The sequence below is a fragment of the Pogona vitticeps genome, chromosome 14 (assembly GCF_051106095.1).
Source record: "Pogona vitticeps strain Pit_001003342236 chromosome 14, PviZW2.1, whole genome shotgun sequence".
Lineage (NCBI taxonomy): Eukaryota > Metazoa > Chordata > Lepidosauria > Squamata > Agamidae > Pogona > Pogona vitticeps.
The window spans coordinates 377,161-394,642 of NC_135796.1; the positions used below are offsets into that span (position 1 = coordinate 377,161).

Here is a 17,482-nt window from a genome sequence, read left to right on the forward strand (position 1 = left end):
ACCACAGGCATCAGTGAGAAACACTCCTCTGGGAGTTCTGGACCCATCCTGTAGCTTCAAGCAGAATCAAGCAATAATGCTTTCTGGGATTGTACTGGCAGGAAGCAGCTACAGCAAAATTCTTTGCCTCCAGAAACATGACGGGAGAGTTTAAAAAGGATCAGACCTCAACCTTTCTGCCTAAGTTGCTAATTTTCACTATGCAGGGCTCATTAAGAAAGTCACCCTGCCTGTCATTTAAGAAGCAAGAAACCTGCCTCTTTCTAATCCTACTGTAAAAAACAAACCCGAAGACCAATGCTCCAGTCTCTCCCTGCAGCGATTTCCTTGATTTGTACAACACAGCATGATGTGGCTCGTTGTGAAGCAATTCATGCTGAAAGTCACAGAATTGCTGGCAGGTGGGTGAGTCCACCCAGCTTCTCTCACCTCCCTTGGCACCGCCTCCAGTTCTCACAGGGACCCAGGAAGATCAAAGCAGCCACATAATCTGCATGCACTAAAGGGCTTCCTGGCACAGGCTGCTAGAAACAGAAAGCCTTGAAATTGCTAAATTAAGGAAACTGTCACAGGCACCTTGCACCACAGTAAGACAAATCAGATGCCTTCTCGCTGAGAGATTTTGACAATTTTTGCTCAGAGTTATCTGGCACCATGCCTTTAAAAGCCAGGAGGGAAGTAGAGGGATCCTCCTCCACTAAGAGAAATCTAGTCAGAAATAGCACCATCTGCTAACTGTGGAGACACCAGGATATAAGGGAGGGGTCTTCTCTGCCTACATAGCACCACATTTCCTGTTGCATTAACGACCCCCCATTCTGTGCTGTGGCCTTTCAGCTTCCTGTTGTATTGTGAGTCTCAACCCACAAACAGAGCCAAATACAGCTGAAGGGCTTGAATCATGTATTCCATGCTCCAAAATGTTCAACAGAAAGCTGCTAAACAAATAGTATGACTTGGTCCCCAGCCTGACCTATTGGTAAAAGTGCCTTTTTGATTTTCTGGGGATGGGGCAGAAGAGTGTTAGCTGAGACAGCGAAAAGGGAGTCCACAGCACTATTGTCCATCAAAGCTTCTTGTCATGCAACAGGTTAGTTGTTAAGGTGACAGAAGACTTGTCCTTATTTTTGCTTTGCATTCCAACCATTGTTTAAGAAAGGCAAGGTACAAAGCCTTTTAGGCTGGGTGTACATCAGCTGATTAACTGCCCAATGGCAGAGTACACTGGAATTTGGCACCTTTCCTTCCAAAGATAGCTGTATGACTGCCACTGTAGAGGCAAGACTCCTGAGTAAGTTATCTTCTGCAAATTGTGGACTAGGAACCACCAGGGAGTAAGAGGCAAAAATTAACCTGCTTCCAGGAAAGAGGCAACTGCTCTATGAGAAGACGGCGTAAAAAAAGCTATCCAGTTCTGGGTTGAACAGGTGGCAGGGGCTCCTGGCAGGACGCAGCATGCCACTGCCTTTCTCATGAACAAGGCCCTGAACTGTGAAGCAGTCGAGCAAGTGAGTGTGGGCTGCTGGCTTTTTGCAGGTGCTCCTCTGCTTGTGCTGTGCAGAGGACAGGCCACAGTTACCTGATAGCCTTCGGTTTTCTTCTGACACCACTTCAGCAAAGCGTTCCTCTTGGAGCCGCCGTACTCCCTGGCCAGAGCAGACAAAGGGTCTTTCCTTTCCTCTCTGAAAACAAAGAAGGGTGTTCATAGCTCACTCGGCATCATTTGTCAAATTAAAACACTGTTTTAAAAAAAGAGGCAAAATTTTCACTCTCTGTTCTGGCTCCTCATCACTATATCATCTTTATGCACAGTAATATCATCTACACGCTTCCTACATGTACTCCCGCCACCTCCCACAAAACCCACTGACAGGCAGCATCATGTTCTGCACACATTCTGAGCCTGCCTCAAACCTCTCCCCTCCTCTCCCAGGCAGGCCTACAGGCTGGTTTTTGCTCGATGTAAACTCCTCTGCAAGGGAAAGGAGGGAGGAGGGAGCACTTTAAGTGAGCCTCTCTCTTCAGATTGCATTTTGAAAATAAACTGATGGTATCTCCCTGCAACTCATGGCTGCTTCACAAGGTCACATTGAAAGGGAAAGCCAGCCAGGACGTCCACTGGCAACAGGCAATTTTCTGTGGAACCTGGAAGACAGAACGACACCTCAGCAGCCAGGTGGGGGGCTGCCAGAGCAGGTAGCAGCCCTGCCCCTTTTCCCTGCTCTAATTCAGAGGGACAGGCTCACCCATAAAGACTCTCCACCCTCTACAAGTGGAATGGAAATGGGAAAGGTGAAGCATGATGATGTCATGCTATGCTTTATTTTACTACCCAAAAATAGACTCCTGAGAAACGGGAGGAAGACTCTGGAAAAGTGTAAAATGACGTCCTAGAAGGGAAACAAGAGCAGAGAAAAGGAAGGGAAAAGCTTATGTGGGACCAATTCCCAAGGTACACAAATGTGAAATAACACAGTTGCCTCTAAGCATGTGCAGTGTGTCCTTTCTAATCCCCATTCTCCTCTTATGGCAATTACTGTAAATCCAGGGTCTGAGATTACCTGGCACACCTCTGGAGAAACATGTTTACCTCCTCTGCTCTTGCGTGAAATCTGGGCCTCAATTTACGCAAAGCAATCAAAAGCACACACCCAACCATAGACAAAAGAGCCTTTCTTTTCCAGCATCTCCTAATTGGTTAAAAGATCAGTGGAACTCAACAGTACCTTTGAGAGCGCTGTGCTATAAACCCGCAAAACTGTCTCAAAGCCTCATTTAACACTTTAAAATATATTTTTGTTTTGCAAGAGAAAGGAAATGCTTGTTTTATCATCAATATTCCATGAAGTTAGGTTATTCCTTGAAAGGAGAGCACTCTTGTGTTCAAAAAGGTATCCAGTGAAGCTGTACATGTGGTCTTACGCAAGCACTGCCCATGGGCATTTCTGTGGGGTGCAGAACACATGCTGGGTAACAGCCCTGGGCTGGCAGTTCCTGATGTACCTGAAACTGGTGCCCACAGGGACCATCTGCCCTGGTGGGTACAGAAGGACTGCACCTCTTCGTGACAGAGGGAGCAATTCCGCCATGCCCGAAGCACCCTGTTCCTCCCTTAAGAATGAAGCCTTGCACTCTACATGCCATGCAAACTGAAGTGGCTCTGTCTTTCTGGGGCTGATGGGCATGACTTTTCCTCTCTGTGTGGAATCTGTGCATGTGTGCAGCTCCAAGAGGCGCAGCTTTGGCTACATGAACACTGAAAGATTAAAATCAATGCTCATATCAGGAGTAATGAAAACACTGGACTATGTGCTAAGTTAAGAACGTAATAGAACTTTGAATCAGATTTCTTAAAAACAAAAAACTAAACATGCATAGCATTGTCAGAGAACAGTACGGCTTGTTTCTAAATTCCAGTAAGGAACACAGTTTATGTCAAGTTCTTTGTTTTGAAAATAGTGTTTCAGGAAACAAATAAAAATGGACTGTGTGGACACAATGAAAAGAGGCTTACCACAAATATTAATCTTACTGGTGAGTTTGTTAGGTCAACTGCATTCCAAACCCAAGCCTTGATTAATGGCTTCATGTTGGCACTACAGACTTCCATTGCCCAGCTCAGATTTACAGATTCCCCCTCTCCTCTTTAGTCCTCAGGATATTCTTCCTTACGTTTAAAGTGGGGGAGGCATGAAGTAGTTCTACCTTCTTTTAAAATCTTTCTTCAACATGCAGCCTTTTTCATCTGCTACTTCTTCTAACACCACTAAGGATGGATATTGACATGGGTACATAAGCAATTAACTGTCTGTTAAACGCAGTTCCATGGATCAGTTAAATTATATACATGCTTTTCAATCACTAAACAGTTGTTTAAGTGGTGCATATAAAGGGTTATGGTTATATATACACCACTTAAACAATGGATTTCTATGTAACAACTACTCTTGGAGCCCATAACAATGATTAGCAACTGATCTAGTGATACAATGATTGCAAGGCATCTATGCAGTGAACTGATCCATGGGACTGCACTTAACAGAAGTTAAATGCTTATGTACCCATATCAAGATCCAGCCTTAGTGGTGTTAGAAAGAGTAGCAGATGAAAAAGGTCACATGCTAAAGAAAGAGAATGATGAAAGAAGATAGAACTACTTCACCCCTCCCCTTCTTTAATCTTTTCCCCCAAGGAAGCTGGGAGGAGAGAAATCAATGAAACAAGGAAGGCTTGTTTCAGGCCAGGATAGGTAAAGAGATGTTAAGCCAAGCGAAAACATGGATGCTGAACGGTTTCATGTCTTGTAGCCAGACAAATGTATCCTTATGTGTGAGAAGAGCACAAGATATTCTTTCAGACCCTCTCTCGATAAGCTCTGAGAATTCCTGGAGAACAGGCGAGGTGCCTGAAGCACTGAGGAGAACAAATGTGGTCTCCCATCTTCAAGAGCAAGGAAACCACAGATGCACAAAACTGCAGGCCAATTGGCCTGAGCTCAGTAAAAGGCTAAAACAGATTTAAGTGCTCAACCTGTCACAGCTGAAACAGAATGAAAAGAGTATTACCAGTCAGGATGTACTCAGAACTATTTGCTAAGAATAAGTCATGCTGGAACAGCCCTTTCTCCCTTTCTCTTTTAATAGAATCAAGCAGATTTTGGGAATGCCAAAATATTACGTATCTTGATTTCAGCAGGTGGGATTCCCCCCCCCCCCCAATCATATTCTTGTGGGCAAGATGACAAAATATGGACTGTTGGGTGAATCCACAGCTGGTGGACCCAGCATACCTGAAGAAAAACAAGAAAATTGAAGATCCCCAAAGCCTTGAAGGATAACACACTATATTCAGCACCTCCTTGCTTAGAAAGCAGCCCGCTTCGTGAGATGCACACACCCCGTGGGCAGCTATGAATGACTCTTTTATCAACCCTCACAGACATTTTGAACTGGCGTGTCACAGCGGTCTGTTTTTTTTTTAAAGAATAGTCCTGATGAGGGCAAAGAGAGGATGCTTATCAAATCTGCAGATGACATAAAGCTGGAAGGGGCAGCTAATATTACAGAAGACAGAACAAGATTCAGAGGTCAGGAGAGCAGAGAACTAGGCTGAAAATAACAAGCTTATATTCGACCCAAGTGTGGGCAGCGTTCTGCATTCAAGTACAAAGATTGAAAGGTACAAGTACTGTATAGGATGAAGGAGAGCTGGCTTAGCAGAAGGATCTCCGATTCCATGGAGTTCAAGCTCAGTACCCAAGTCAGCCCTACAAATGGGGCTGTTAAAAAGCCACCAGACCCTTGGGCGGTCTTAACAGACACTGCGGCCAGAGGACAGGACAGAATAGTCAAAGTTCATTCAGGCCAGATGTGGAATTCTCTGCCCTGTTCTGGGCACCTCATTTGAAGAAGGACAAGCTTGTATCATGTTCAAAGGGGTGGGGGTGGGGACTGAGTGATGAGGAATCTGGAGACAAATCCCTCTGGAAGAGCTGGAGGTGGTAACCCTGGAGACAGGAAGACTGCCTTTACAACAGGAACAAGTATCCCGCGGGCCGTCATGCAGAAAATGGAGCTCACTGGTTTCCTGTTATTCCAAAGGGCTATATGAGAACTAATGGGCAGAATCTGCAGGGAAGGAGATTCTGGTGGTGACAGCTCAGAAAAGCTCCTGAGGGCCAGTGCTCTTTTATAGCAGTTGCTCACAATTGCTGGAGATATTTAAAAAGAATTAAAGAATGTTGCAGCAGGAGGTTGGACTAGGCACCTCCCCAGTTCTAAGATGTCTAGAAGCCAATGAAGAAACCAGAGGAAAAGTTGCCTGGGAGAGAAGAGTTATTCTCCAAATCACAGAGCACGGCAGCTTCAACAGGCAGCAAGCAATTCTGGCACTCTTCAGTCATGTGCTGACCCGCTTCCCAGCTCCAGGGTTAAAGCATCGTTAGTTCATCAGTGTCCAGTGACCTGGCATGCACACAGCTCTATTCAGTGGCCCCAAGAGAGAACAAAATTAGAGGCAAAAATTGGGGGGGGGGGGGGGCGGATAGCCAAGTGTGCCAGACACTCAGGCAGGAGAAAAAAGCTTGCGCTCATGGAGCAGAGCGCACAGTGCCACTTCCACCTTCACAGCTTCTTACCTATTCCCTCAGAACTTTAATCTATTTATCCATGGTCTATGAGAACACTTTTATCTGCCAACAGCACCCAAAAGCTGCAAGCCCTTCTGTTGTGAAGCCCCACCAAGCCCTGCCAGAATTGTACCTTATGCGATTACGCGTCGTAGGGGTGACAGATGCTGTGGGTGAAGAAGAGAGAGACAACTGGGGTGAAGTGGTTCCCATTGCAATGAGAGAAGCTGGGGAGGCTCCATCAGGAGCCGAAATGTCCCGCTTGATTTCTTCACTGCTTCGCCGAGACACTGGCAATAGAAAAAGAAAACAGGTTAGAGGACCCACCTACCCAAATGCCATTAAAACTACTTGAATGGTTGCTTTTAAATATATTCATTAAAATATACATATTTAAAAATATATTTTGCAAATATATTCTAAAGATTTAATAACTTCTCTTGAAAAAGTGTGCTGCTTCTATACTGTCCCATAATGCATAAAGCACTCGCTGGGAGGTTTACAATTATGCAGCTTAGACATTCCCCCAGCCCCCAACGAGCTGGGTACTCAATTTACCAAAAAGGATGGAAGACTGAGTGAACCGTAAGCCTGGCTACCTGAGAATTGAAACCTGGTCGTAAGCACTTCTGGCTGCAGTACTGCAGCTTAACCACCGCTGCACCATGAGGATCAGAGAAGATGAGAAAACCATCTTATTTCCCCAAGCAGCACTAACCGCCTACTCTGCATCATTTGCTTGCAGAAAAAGTGCTGTCAAAAATACATTTAAATTACACTTGGACACAAACACCACAACTCAGAATTCTAGTTTTGAGGTTCCATTATTTCCATTTGGAAAAAGGGGGAAAGGAGTGAACATGAAAGGCATCCTTCTGCTGTAACTGGTCCGTATTTATTCTCTCAGTTTGCAAATACAGGTAAATGATGGCAAGTACTTCACAGAAGGGGGGAGGGAGTTTCCTCCAGAAAGCCACCGTCCTCCAGCACAGCAGTCCCTAGGCAGGGGCTTATTCCTGCCCCCTCTGGTGCTATCCCCACGTGATACGACCTCATTGCCTTTGCTGCAACATACATGCCAGAAGAGCACGGTGGTCTCTGAGCAGGATGCCTTTTGTAATTCGAAGGCTGCCCTGCCCCTTTCATGATGCCCCTGGCCCCATTTGCTGCCTCTCAATACAATTACCAGAGATGGACTTGGCACTTTCCATGGCAGGAACTCTTGGCAGAGAAGCGGGTCTGCTGGTAGAGGAAGTTCGCAGCAAGTGGTCTGCGTAGAGAGGGAAGGAGGGTCAATCACCTCTCTAAGACAGGCACAGAACTGAATTACTGACAGGCCCTGCCCATTCTCCCACCCTGTTGGGCTGCTGCTCTCAACAGGGACATTTGCTCTGGAGGCAAAAGAACTTCCACTGGCTTCACTCCTCCAATCATGAGCGGCTGGTCTGAGGGGTCCTTGTGTAAATGGTCATAACCAGCAGCTCCCGTCACTAATGGCTAGTGATTCCTGATGTTATGGTTCAAAGCCCCCGGAAGGCGCCAGGTTCCTTACCCTAGTCTGTCCATCCAGGACACAATCCTCTCAGGAAGACCCTTCCTTCCTCATGTCACAATGATAGCCAGTAGGGTTGAAGGCTGAAATTCTCTGTGCTCACCTCTTGGCTGCAGAGGTCCTTCCCAAGGGAGGTTGAGAGTTAACTCCCTCTCTCATGTGATTTTTTTTTGTGTGTCATCTAAGAAAGCAAGCTCCGCCCTGGCATGTTGTGACTTTTTTGAAATCCAATGTTCATTTTTGGATTGTGTCATCTGCTGCTCCCAACCATGTCTTCACTACAATGGTTTACCCTTCTGTAGTTTTAACTTGTTATAAGACACCCTGAGAACTGCACTGCTGTGGGAGAGGAGAAATAAACAAGCATGCCCATGCAATCCTGATGGGCCATGTGACTCAATCCACAATACCTTCTGTTCCCAGTCCATAAGTACCACAAGCCTCTGCTTCTTTACCACTTGGTACAGCAATGCGTCAGGGCATGGTGGTGCTGCGGGCTAAACCGCAGAAGCCTGTGCTGCAGGGTCAGAAGACCAGCAGTCGTAAGATTGAATCCATGCGACGGAGTGAGCGCCCGTCGCTTGTCCCAGCTCTCACCAACCTAGTGGTTTGAAAGCATGCAAATGCAAGTAGATATCATATCTCTCCTACTCTGGCCATGCTGCACTGGCTGCCCATCCATTTCCGCATTGACTTCAAAGTGTTAATGCTTACATATAAAGCCCTAAATGGTTTAGGACCTCGATACTTGGTGGAACGCTTACTCCCAGCTAGTTCTACCCGTGTCACCCGCGCGAGCCAGGAGGTGAGGCTGAGGAGCCTGACGCTGAGGGAGGCCCGGAAAGAAAGAGCTAGAAACCGGGCCTTCTCGGCGGTGGCTCCTCATCTCTGGAATAACCTACCTCCGGAGATTCGCGCTACACCCTCGCTGGGTACTTTTAAGAACCAACTAAAAACATGGATGTATAGGCAGGCCTTCCCTTCCAGTTAATTCCTGTCCTCTTTCCTTTTTTTTCTCTTTATTTGATATATTTTTATTTTTCCCATCTTATAGACTCATTTAATTAATTAACTGTTATAATTTTTAAAAGAAGTTATCCTTATGTTGTAAGCCGCCTAGAGTGGTCAAAATGACTAGATAGGCGGGGTATAAATAAATAAATAAATAAATAAATAAATAAATAAATAAATAAATAAATAAATAGGGACCACTTCGGTGGGAAGGTAACAGCGTTCCGTGTCTAAGTCACACTGGCCATGTGACCATGGAAGATTGTCTTCAGGCAAACGCTGGCTCTGTGGCTAGAGTCGAACACGACTGGATAAAAATTGTCAAGGGGAACCTTTATCTTTACCTTACAGCAATGCCACAGGCTGGCCACCTCCTACATAGAGATTTATCCTTTTCAGTTTCCTTAAATGTAAGCTTGGCTTTATGCTTCCTTTCCAGTGCACGGCTGTTCAAAGAAGAGCCAAAGACGATCAAACTCAAACCATTCCTGCAAGCCTGAGAAGGCTTTACAATGTAAGGCTCCAGCTGACCTTTGTCAAGCTAAAAAGCAAACTGATGGCTCTGGTCATAGGAAAACTATTCTTGAGAAAATTCTATTTTAAAAGCCCTCAATATAAATCAAAGAACTACACCCAGTAATAAGAGGGCGATTCATTTGTACAGGAAGGGCACTTTGAAGGGAACGTTTACAAGCAAAACAATGCTACCAGCACTAGAGAAATATTAGGAAATGGAGAAATAAACACTAGGTATGTAATTCATGTTGCTGCAATACAAAAGCAGCTTTCTAATGTCTTTTTCCTTTTTGTTAAAGGGAGGGCCTGTGTGTGGCTACAAAAGCCACAGAATTAATAATAGGAGAAACTTAGGGCTGAAACTAAAGAACCATGCAGCTGGTCCTTCCTACCCAAAGGAAATCTGACCGTGGGATGCACCGAATAGGGCCTGGTAACTCCTGAAACCAGTGGAATTCCTTTCAAGGCAGTTGGTGATATGGTGTTTAACGGAGAGAAGGGAGGTCTGGCTCCAAGGAAGCCAGCTGAAAATTCCACCAAGAAACATGAAGATGAAACACAATTTCCCTCACCTTTCTGATCCTTAATCATCCTTTGTTCAAATCAATGTTCAAGTTCAAATCAAAAGAAATTTATCAGTTTTAAAACCTCAATTCCTCCCCATGGTGCTGTGTTACAGAAACCTCCATTAATTCACCACCACCCTTCTTACAGTGAGTGCACTTAGCAGTGCTTCAAAAGACAAATGGGACACTGGGAGAATGGTGCACATGTTTTGCTAGAAATGCATGTTCATGAGCTTGCAAGCCTATTTTTTGTTGAGAGATTCTTTACATGTATTAAAGAGGTCACCATATTATTTCATTCCCATCTAATGTCCGAATACACTTTCACAGGGGAGTTGATCTGTGGTTCTGGAGACAGCGAAGCTGGGGCAAGACCAGGTTGCCCTCAAGTTCTATCAGGTCACTTGGCTTCCCCCAAGCAAGCAAAAATCAAAAGAACAGAGAAGAAACAGGTGTTTGACACTTACCAGCTTGCCTCCTCCAGCAGGTGCCCACTCAGAAGCAGTGACTGGAGGAGGCAGGGCACCTGCCAGAGGAGGCAGGGCCAAATGTACACCCCCCAGATACAAACAGGCAAAACCTAGAGAAAAAGAGCTGCTCTCTCTGTTTCTGCAAAAGAGACCCTTCTTCAATCTTCTTCTATTCAAGTTGTCATTTGTTTTAACTTAAAGGCAGCAGCTGACGAGCACTACAGGAACATAACGGAAGAATGATGACACAGAAAGATTAGTACCTTGAACAGGAATTTCTGTATAGCTCTGTCGTTTGTCTGACAAAGTGGTGAGGGGCTTCGAAGCAGAAATTGACCCACTGATGGAATGTCTCTGAAAGGAAACAAAACCAATTATTGTTAAAATAAAGGAGACAATGGTAACTATAAATTAGCTCACAATTTAAGCATTATGACTCTGAACTTTGGAAGAACAACTCAGAGAGGCACTCCCACCAGTGAAGCTGAAGCCCTCATAGCCCAGCTTAGGGCTCAGTGGCCTGCAGGAGAGGGAGGGGGGCCTGGCGCTCTTCACACATTCACCTGCATTGGGGACACTGCAGCTGCTGGAGGGGTTTTCAAAGGGCTCGGGCTCAAGGGGGTACGAGGAATTGTAGCTGCTGCAGGACTAGGAACTAAAGGGAAAGAAAAAAAGAGGAACAATAATAGTTTTTTTTATCTTTAACATTTCTGAGTAAAATCTCTTGAGTTTTTTTTTTTTTTCATATACACAGAATGATTCAGAACTGGCAGTCATTTATTACATTCACAGAATCTGGAGGTTAGACCAGTCCGGCTATAGTATACAAAGTACATACAGTGGTGCCTCGACTTACCATTTCAACTTCAAGTTATGACTACCTCCGGCCACAAAATTTTGCTTCTACTTGCAACCGGAGCTTTGAGTTATGAACAGAAAAAGGCAGGGAATTCAAATTGCTAACCATTGGTGGTGAAGAGGCTGCTTCTTTGTAGCTCTTTCACCCCAGCAGTTAGAGTGTGGGATCGGAGGAGGCTTCGGACTGCCTGGTAAGGCAGCTTTTAAAAAACTGTTCTGGGTGTTTTTTCAGCATGGTTTTGGGCTGGGGGGTGTTGTGTTTCTGTGCTGTGGTGGGACTTTGTTTTTGGGGGGTGAGGTCTTGTTTCCAATGGGTCTTGCAGGGTTCGTTTGCTTTTTGGGGTTTTTTCCCCCAAAGTGTCTGGCATGGTTTGTTTGCATTTTGCTTTCCTTTTTTTTTTTTTTTGCATTTCTGAAAGGGTCTTGCACGGTTTGTTTGATTTTCTTCTTTCAGCCGGAACGGATTCATCACATTTCAATGCATTCCTATGGGAAAGAGTGCTTCGACTTACGACCATTTCAAGTTATGACCCAAGTTCCGGAACCAATTAAGTTCGTAAGTTGAGGCACCACTGTAAACTGATATTATGAGAAAGTTATGGATTTCCCACCACGTGATGCTCACAATCTACATGATGTGCCTTTCTGTAACCCTTAATTCAAGTTAAGATGGACGTTTTTAGTCAACAGCTTTTATAGTTTTTGTAACTCAGACATGCACATGATTCCAACCCGCAAAAGAACAATAATCAACTACATGGGCACCAATACAATAGGAACAAGGCGAAGACAGACAAACACATACAAAGATAAATAAATTTAAAAGGTGGCTTAAAATGTAGAGAAACAAAACTTGCCAGACACAGAAAATCTTAGAAGGAACAGGATTGCTGGAGCAGGGGCGCAAGATTTTTGGTTTCTGAAACTGGAGCATACATTAACGTGCATCTCTTCAAAATGCCTCTTACCTGGCTGGGAACTCTTTTGTATGAATCTTACTATAGGAATGCTTTTTCTGTTCAAAGAATTAACAAACAGAACTTTATGTGGTTCCATTAAAAAAAAAACATTACCTTGGGAGGCACTGTCAAAAGATTTGATGAGCGTTTTCACCGTTGGTGTTGGCTCTGAGGAAGTAGATGACCTGCGGCTGAGCCCCATTCCTTGCCTTAGAGCTGCCAAGTCTCTTTCTACGGCATTCATGTAGTTGTAAACTCGGCCACGCTCCTCTTCCTGCCTGAAGACCAGAATGAGGCAGGGTGTTAACAGGCTAGGAAATGTTTTATGTCTTACCCACCCACCCATCAGTATGCACCTGAAGGGCATCTGCCACCTTCGGAATCTAGCTTTCAGCAGGCAAACAATAAGCCCCCAAAAAAGCTTGAAACATAATTTGAAAAGAGGACATATTATTTGTGGGTGGGCGAAGACACCAAATTCCTTTATAAACTACAAATGTCTATGGGCTGGAGAGAAATAAACAGAACTTAGAGATCAGAATGCTATGGGATACATTTATCATCCTGGCTTCAGCAAGAGAAGCCCTCAGGAACTTACTGAAGCGACAAATGCCTTTGTGTGAAAAAGTCAAAACAGAGAAAACATGAAGGAGAAGTGGGCAAGCAGAATGTCCGCACATGCTGCTGCTGGGACAGGTTTAACAAATGGAGTCAGAGAGAAAATGAGAAGCATTTCAGAGCAAAGCAGCAGCCTCCCCCTATTTTGCATCTGCCCTTCCCCATCTGCTCCAGGAGCTTTCAAGGGGCATGACGATGGGGCATCCACAGAGCAGCATTAAACGGCCTAAGGTTGTGCCCTTTTACAGAAGCAGTCTCAGCAACATTCGGGTCAGCACGCCGGGTCAGAAAGGGACTGTTCAAGTTTAGCTGCTCTCCCCCTTAAAGCTGCTTTCCTTAAGGCTCACAACACTTAGTACAAGGCTTGTTAGAAAGAGCCAACAGCTGCCCTGGAAGCAGTTGGGCCATGCCTTCCCAAGCCCACTGGGGGGAGCCCTGAGCTCACCTGCTCTTCAAGGCAGGCCCAACTGGCAAAACAACCTTAACAATGAAGTGAAGTAGCAGGGATTGAGAATGTGCCATTTTAAGCCTCTGGAAAGTGAAGTGGAGCAACAACTCCACCCTCAGATTGCTTTGGTCCTTCCGTTCATTCCCCGCTGGGATTCTGCTTCTGCTTGTTCTTAAGCCAAGAGCCCAAAATTTGGGCAAACGACTTGCCTTTTCTCAAAATAAAGAGAAGTGCCAAGATTCTATAAAAAGCAGACTCCATGAAGCGTCTTTTGCCAGACTGAAACAGTGAAGGGGGAGGCACAAGGGCTCAACAGACAGACAGACACACACTCATTCTCTCTTTCTTTTTACAGGGAAGGGTGAAGATGAGCAGTACGCCTGGAAAGAGACGGCCAAAGTGGGAAAACAGGAGAACTCTGCAGGCTCCTGAGGAAGCAAATGCAGCACTTGGGCATTCCTCTCAGCTCCCCAAGCCTGGCAATCACAATTCACAGTCAACCTCTCCAGCCTTGACTCCAGCAAATGATCTCTGCCTGCTGCCAATTCAAGGTCTGTACCCTGAGTGATGAAAAAGACAAAAATAGGCACGCTTCATTTACTCCTTCAGTGTTTTGGGGTTTGGGGAGTTTGTGGAAAAAATAACTAGGAGAGTGCTCAAGAACCTAGAGGTGAGAGGAGCTTTCTTATATGAGCTTTTGTTCCAGTTTATGCTAATGGAGAGACCCAGCAAAAACGTGCTCCCAAACACTGATGGGAAAAAGTGGGCTGTAGGAAGAGAGCCAGGAAGGAAGCCTCATCCAAAAACAAGTCTGCCAGGCCTTATTTCTTCAGGGGGGGGGATGGTTTTTGTGGAGGTAAAGACCCTGCTTCTTGCTGGGCAAAGAAAGACAGCATTTGCGCCAGGACCAGAGTGGACTGCTGAAGCTGCCGAGCAGAGGGAAAGGAGGCTTTTGCCAACATGCCTCTTCCTCACATCTCCTCCAAAGAAAGGATGCATAAGGAGCCTTGAGAATGAATGCAGGCTGCAGCCTCCTTTCCAGATGTACAAGAGTTAGGCTTTCAGGCACTTAGAAGTATTTTTGCTGAAACAAACATTTCAGGCAGCTGATGTCCCTCTCTCAGAAATATAAGAAACCAATCTTTAAAAACATTTAAGGGAATCCTGCTTGCATGAACCTACTTGCGTGATTTGGTTTCTTCCAACTCTTTTGTGAGCTTCTCGTTCTTCTCTTGAGCTTCATGAAGCCTGCGTTTTAAGTCACCAATTTCTTCTTGGGCCTCAGATTTTATGTCATTTGCTATGACCACTGCAGTCTGTAGATCAGCTTGGAACTGCCGCCACTCTGCAGATTCTTCCTGGAAATCAGGAAAATATCAGAAGAATGAGCAAAAAAATGATTTTCCTTGGATTCCATGACTAAAATGTGACGAGCTATAAATGGAATAAATCTTGCCACCTGTTGGCGAGACCTCATCTTCCAGAGGCACTGACAGACCTCACCTTCACCTTCCCACTGCCCCTCATGCACCCCCATTACCATATAAATGCATTGAATCAAACAGGGTTCCCTACCCTCAGCCGCCTGTGCAGAGCCTTGATCTCTCTTTCCATGTCATGCTTCTGGTCCTGAAGTTTTTTGACAGTATCTGGCAAAATAAAACCATGAAAAGAGTTAACTATGCACACATAAACCCATTTGATAGAGGCATTAAGGGTAATACTTTTGGTTGTTGTGGGTTTTTGGGCTCTTTGGCCGTGTTCTGAAGGTTGTTCTTCCTAGTGTTTTGCCAGTCTCTGTGGCTGGCATCTTCAGAGGACAGGAGTCAGAACTCTGTGCTCTGGTGCAGTTTGTTTGGATAGTTGAGTATTTATAGTTGTGGGATCAGCTTTTGTCCTTTTCAGGAGATGAATGATTGTGGTGATCAGCGTGTTTTTTGTTGTGGGTGTATTGTTGTGATAAGAGGGAGAGATTACATGTCACTGTGATAGATGGGTGTCGTTAGCTGGTCTTTCGTGTGCAGTGATAACCAGTCCTTGTAGCTGGGTAGAGTTCATTGACCTTTTGCAGGCTGTATTTTTCAGTGCTGGGAGCCAGGCTTCATTGAGTTTTAAACTTCTTTTTTGTTGAAGCTTTGCTGGTGTTTGGATTTCAATGGCTTCCCTATGCAGTCTAAAATAATGATTACTGGTGTTGTCCAGTACTTCAGTATTTTGAAATAGAATTTCATGTCCTGCTTGTTTTAGGGCATGTTCATCTACTGCTGATTTTCCCAGTTGTTTTAGTCTGCAGTGTCTCTCATGTTCTTTGATTCTGGTGTGGATGCTGCATTTTGTAGTTCCAATATATACCTGGCCACAACTGCAAGGTATCTGGTATACTCCTGTAGTAGTGAGGGGGTCCCTTTTGTCCTTTGTTGACCATAACATTTGCTGTATTTTTGTGATGGGCTTGAATACTGTTTGTAGGTTGTGTTTTTGCAAAAGTTTCCCCATGCAGTCCGTGACCCCTTTGATGTATGGCAAAAATATTTTATTTGTGAGTGGCTGTTTTTCTTCTTCAGTTTGATGTTTTCTTAGTTTGATGGCTCTTGTGATTGCATTTTTGGAGTAGCCATTTGCCTGTATGGCCTAATTCAGATGGTTGAGTTTGGTACTGAGAAATTGAGCTTCACAGTTCCAATTTGCACAGTCTACCAGTGTTTGGATAATGCCTCTTTCTTGCTATGGGTGGTGATTGGAGTTTTGGTGTACGTACCAGTCTGTGTGGGTGGGTTTTCTGTAGACCTTGTGTCCCAATAGGAGATCAGTTTTCTGTATGACCATGACATCTAAGAAAGGAAGTTGGCCCTCTATTTCTTTTTCCATGGGGAATTGTATATTTGGGTGGATGCTCTTGAGATAGTTTAGAAATTCTACCAATTTTTCTTCACCATGGTTCCAAATTGCAAAGGTGTCATCCATATATTGGACCCAGACTGTGGCTGTGAAGAGTGCCGAAGCCAGTGCCTGTTTTTCGAAATGCTCCATGTAGAAGTTTGCTATAACCGGGCTGAGGGGGCTCCCCAAGGCCACTCCATCTCTCTGTTCATAGAATTCATTATCCCACTGAAAACAGCTGGTTGTTAGGCAGTGTTGGAAAAGGGCCTTATCTTCTGGAAAAATCTGCTGGATGAGTGTCAGAGTGTTCTTTACTTTAGTGAACAGGGATACTACATCAAAGCTGATCAGTCTGTCCCCAGAGTTGAGTTTAGGATGCTGATCTTGCTTATGAAATGTCCCGAGTCATTCTACACACTGATCACCATAACCACACATCTCCTGAAAAGGACAAAAGCTGATCCCACAACTATAAATACTCAACTCCCAAACAAACTGCACCAGAGCACAGAGTGCTACTCCTGTCCTCTGAAGATGCCAGCCACAGCGACTGGCGAAACTTTAGGAAGAACAACCTTCAGAACATGGCCAAAGAGCCCGAAAAACCAACAACGATTAGATCCCGGCCATGAAAGCCTTCACGAATACAACTATTGTCTTCTTTTGTTCTTAAGTTTTCTTAAAAAAATATTTTCTTAAACATCCTTCATCTACAACTATAAACAGTTGTAATTGTTGTAGCTTAAAAAAAAACATTCCCCAGAGAGGGATGCCCATCGGAGCTCGAGAGAGGCTCTACTTACTCTCCAAGTCAGATATGATGAGGTTGTCATGGAGCTTCACAGCTCGATGCTGCTCCACTTCATCTTCCAATTCAAAGATGGTTTCCTTCATATCGCTCCTTTCTGTTTCTTTTTCCTCCAGCTCTGTCCGAAGTTTTTCTAAGGTTGTATTGAGGTCCTCAATTTGTTTCTTTGCTTCCTCTTGAAAAGCTCTGTATTCATCTTCTAGCTAGTTGAGAAAACAGAAACAGGTTTCACACACTCATCCTCCATTGCTCCACGTGCCTCTTCCAAACAAGACTCTGACTGTGAAAGTCGTCTCTTAACTCAGGACAGCCCTCACGTCAAGATCTCTGAGGCATCATGTCAAGATCTCTGCAGGCCCAGAAGACAGGAGGAGAAGCAATGGCCACGCTTCCTCTGGGGAATTAAAAATCAACCAACCAACCAACCCTGCTCTCCTCCCCCTGCAAGCATTCACGGCAGGGGCACACAACTTCTTCAGGTCCAATGGCTACCAGAAGCACTGCCTTGGAGATGAAAGGCCATAAGAAACAAGTTTCTTTCACTAAAAATATAGCTATACTGACATGACTTACCAACATTAACTCAATGTGTAGAAGGAATAGGAGGTCAAATCTTCCATTAATAACCATCCTCACAAATGGGAAGACACAATATAACCATCTAGTCAA

General features: G+C 44.8%; 1 protein-coding gene across 3 annotated transcripts in view; it reads right to left on the reverse strand.

The window, feature by feature from the left end:
* SPECC1L (sperm antigen with calponin homology and coiled-coil domains 1 like) overlaps nt 1-17,482 on the reverse strand; it is a 40,374-nt gene that overhangs the window by 9,275 nt on the left and 13,617 nt on the right. For all 3 annotated transcript variants that reach the window (XM_020799148.3, XM_072983080.2, XM_020799147.3), the window contains 9 exons: nt 16,809-17,016; nt 14,701-14,774; nt 14,308-14,483; nt 12,174-12,337; nt 10,806-10,897; nt 10,506-10,596; nt 7,314-7,397; nt 6,261-6,417; nt 1,580-1,682 (listed from right to left, as the gene is read on the reverse strand). In XM_020799148.3, the coding sequence (XP_020654807.3) occupies nt 1,580-1,682; nt 6,261-6,417; nt 7,314-7,397; nt 10,506-10,596; nt 10,806-10,897; nt 12,174-12,337; nt 14,308-14,483; nt 14,701-14,774; nt 16,809-17,016 (1,149 nt within the window). The remainder of the gene's footprint in view (nt 1-1,579; nt 1,683-6,260; nt 6,418-7,313; nt 7,398-10,505; nt 10,597-10,805; nt 10,898-12,173; nt 12,338-14,307; nt 14,484-14,700; nt 14,775-16,808; nt 17,017-17,482) is intronic.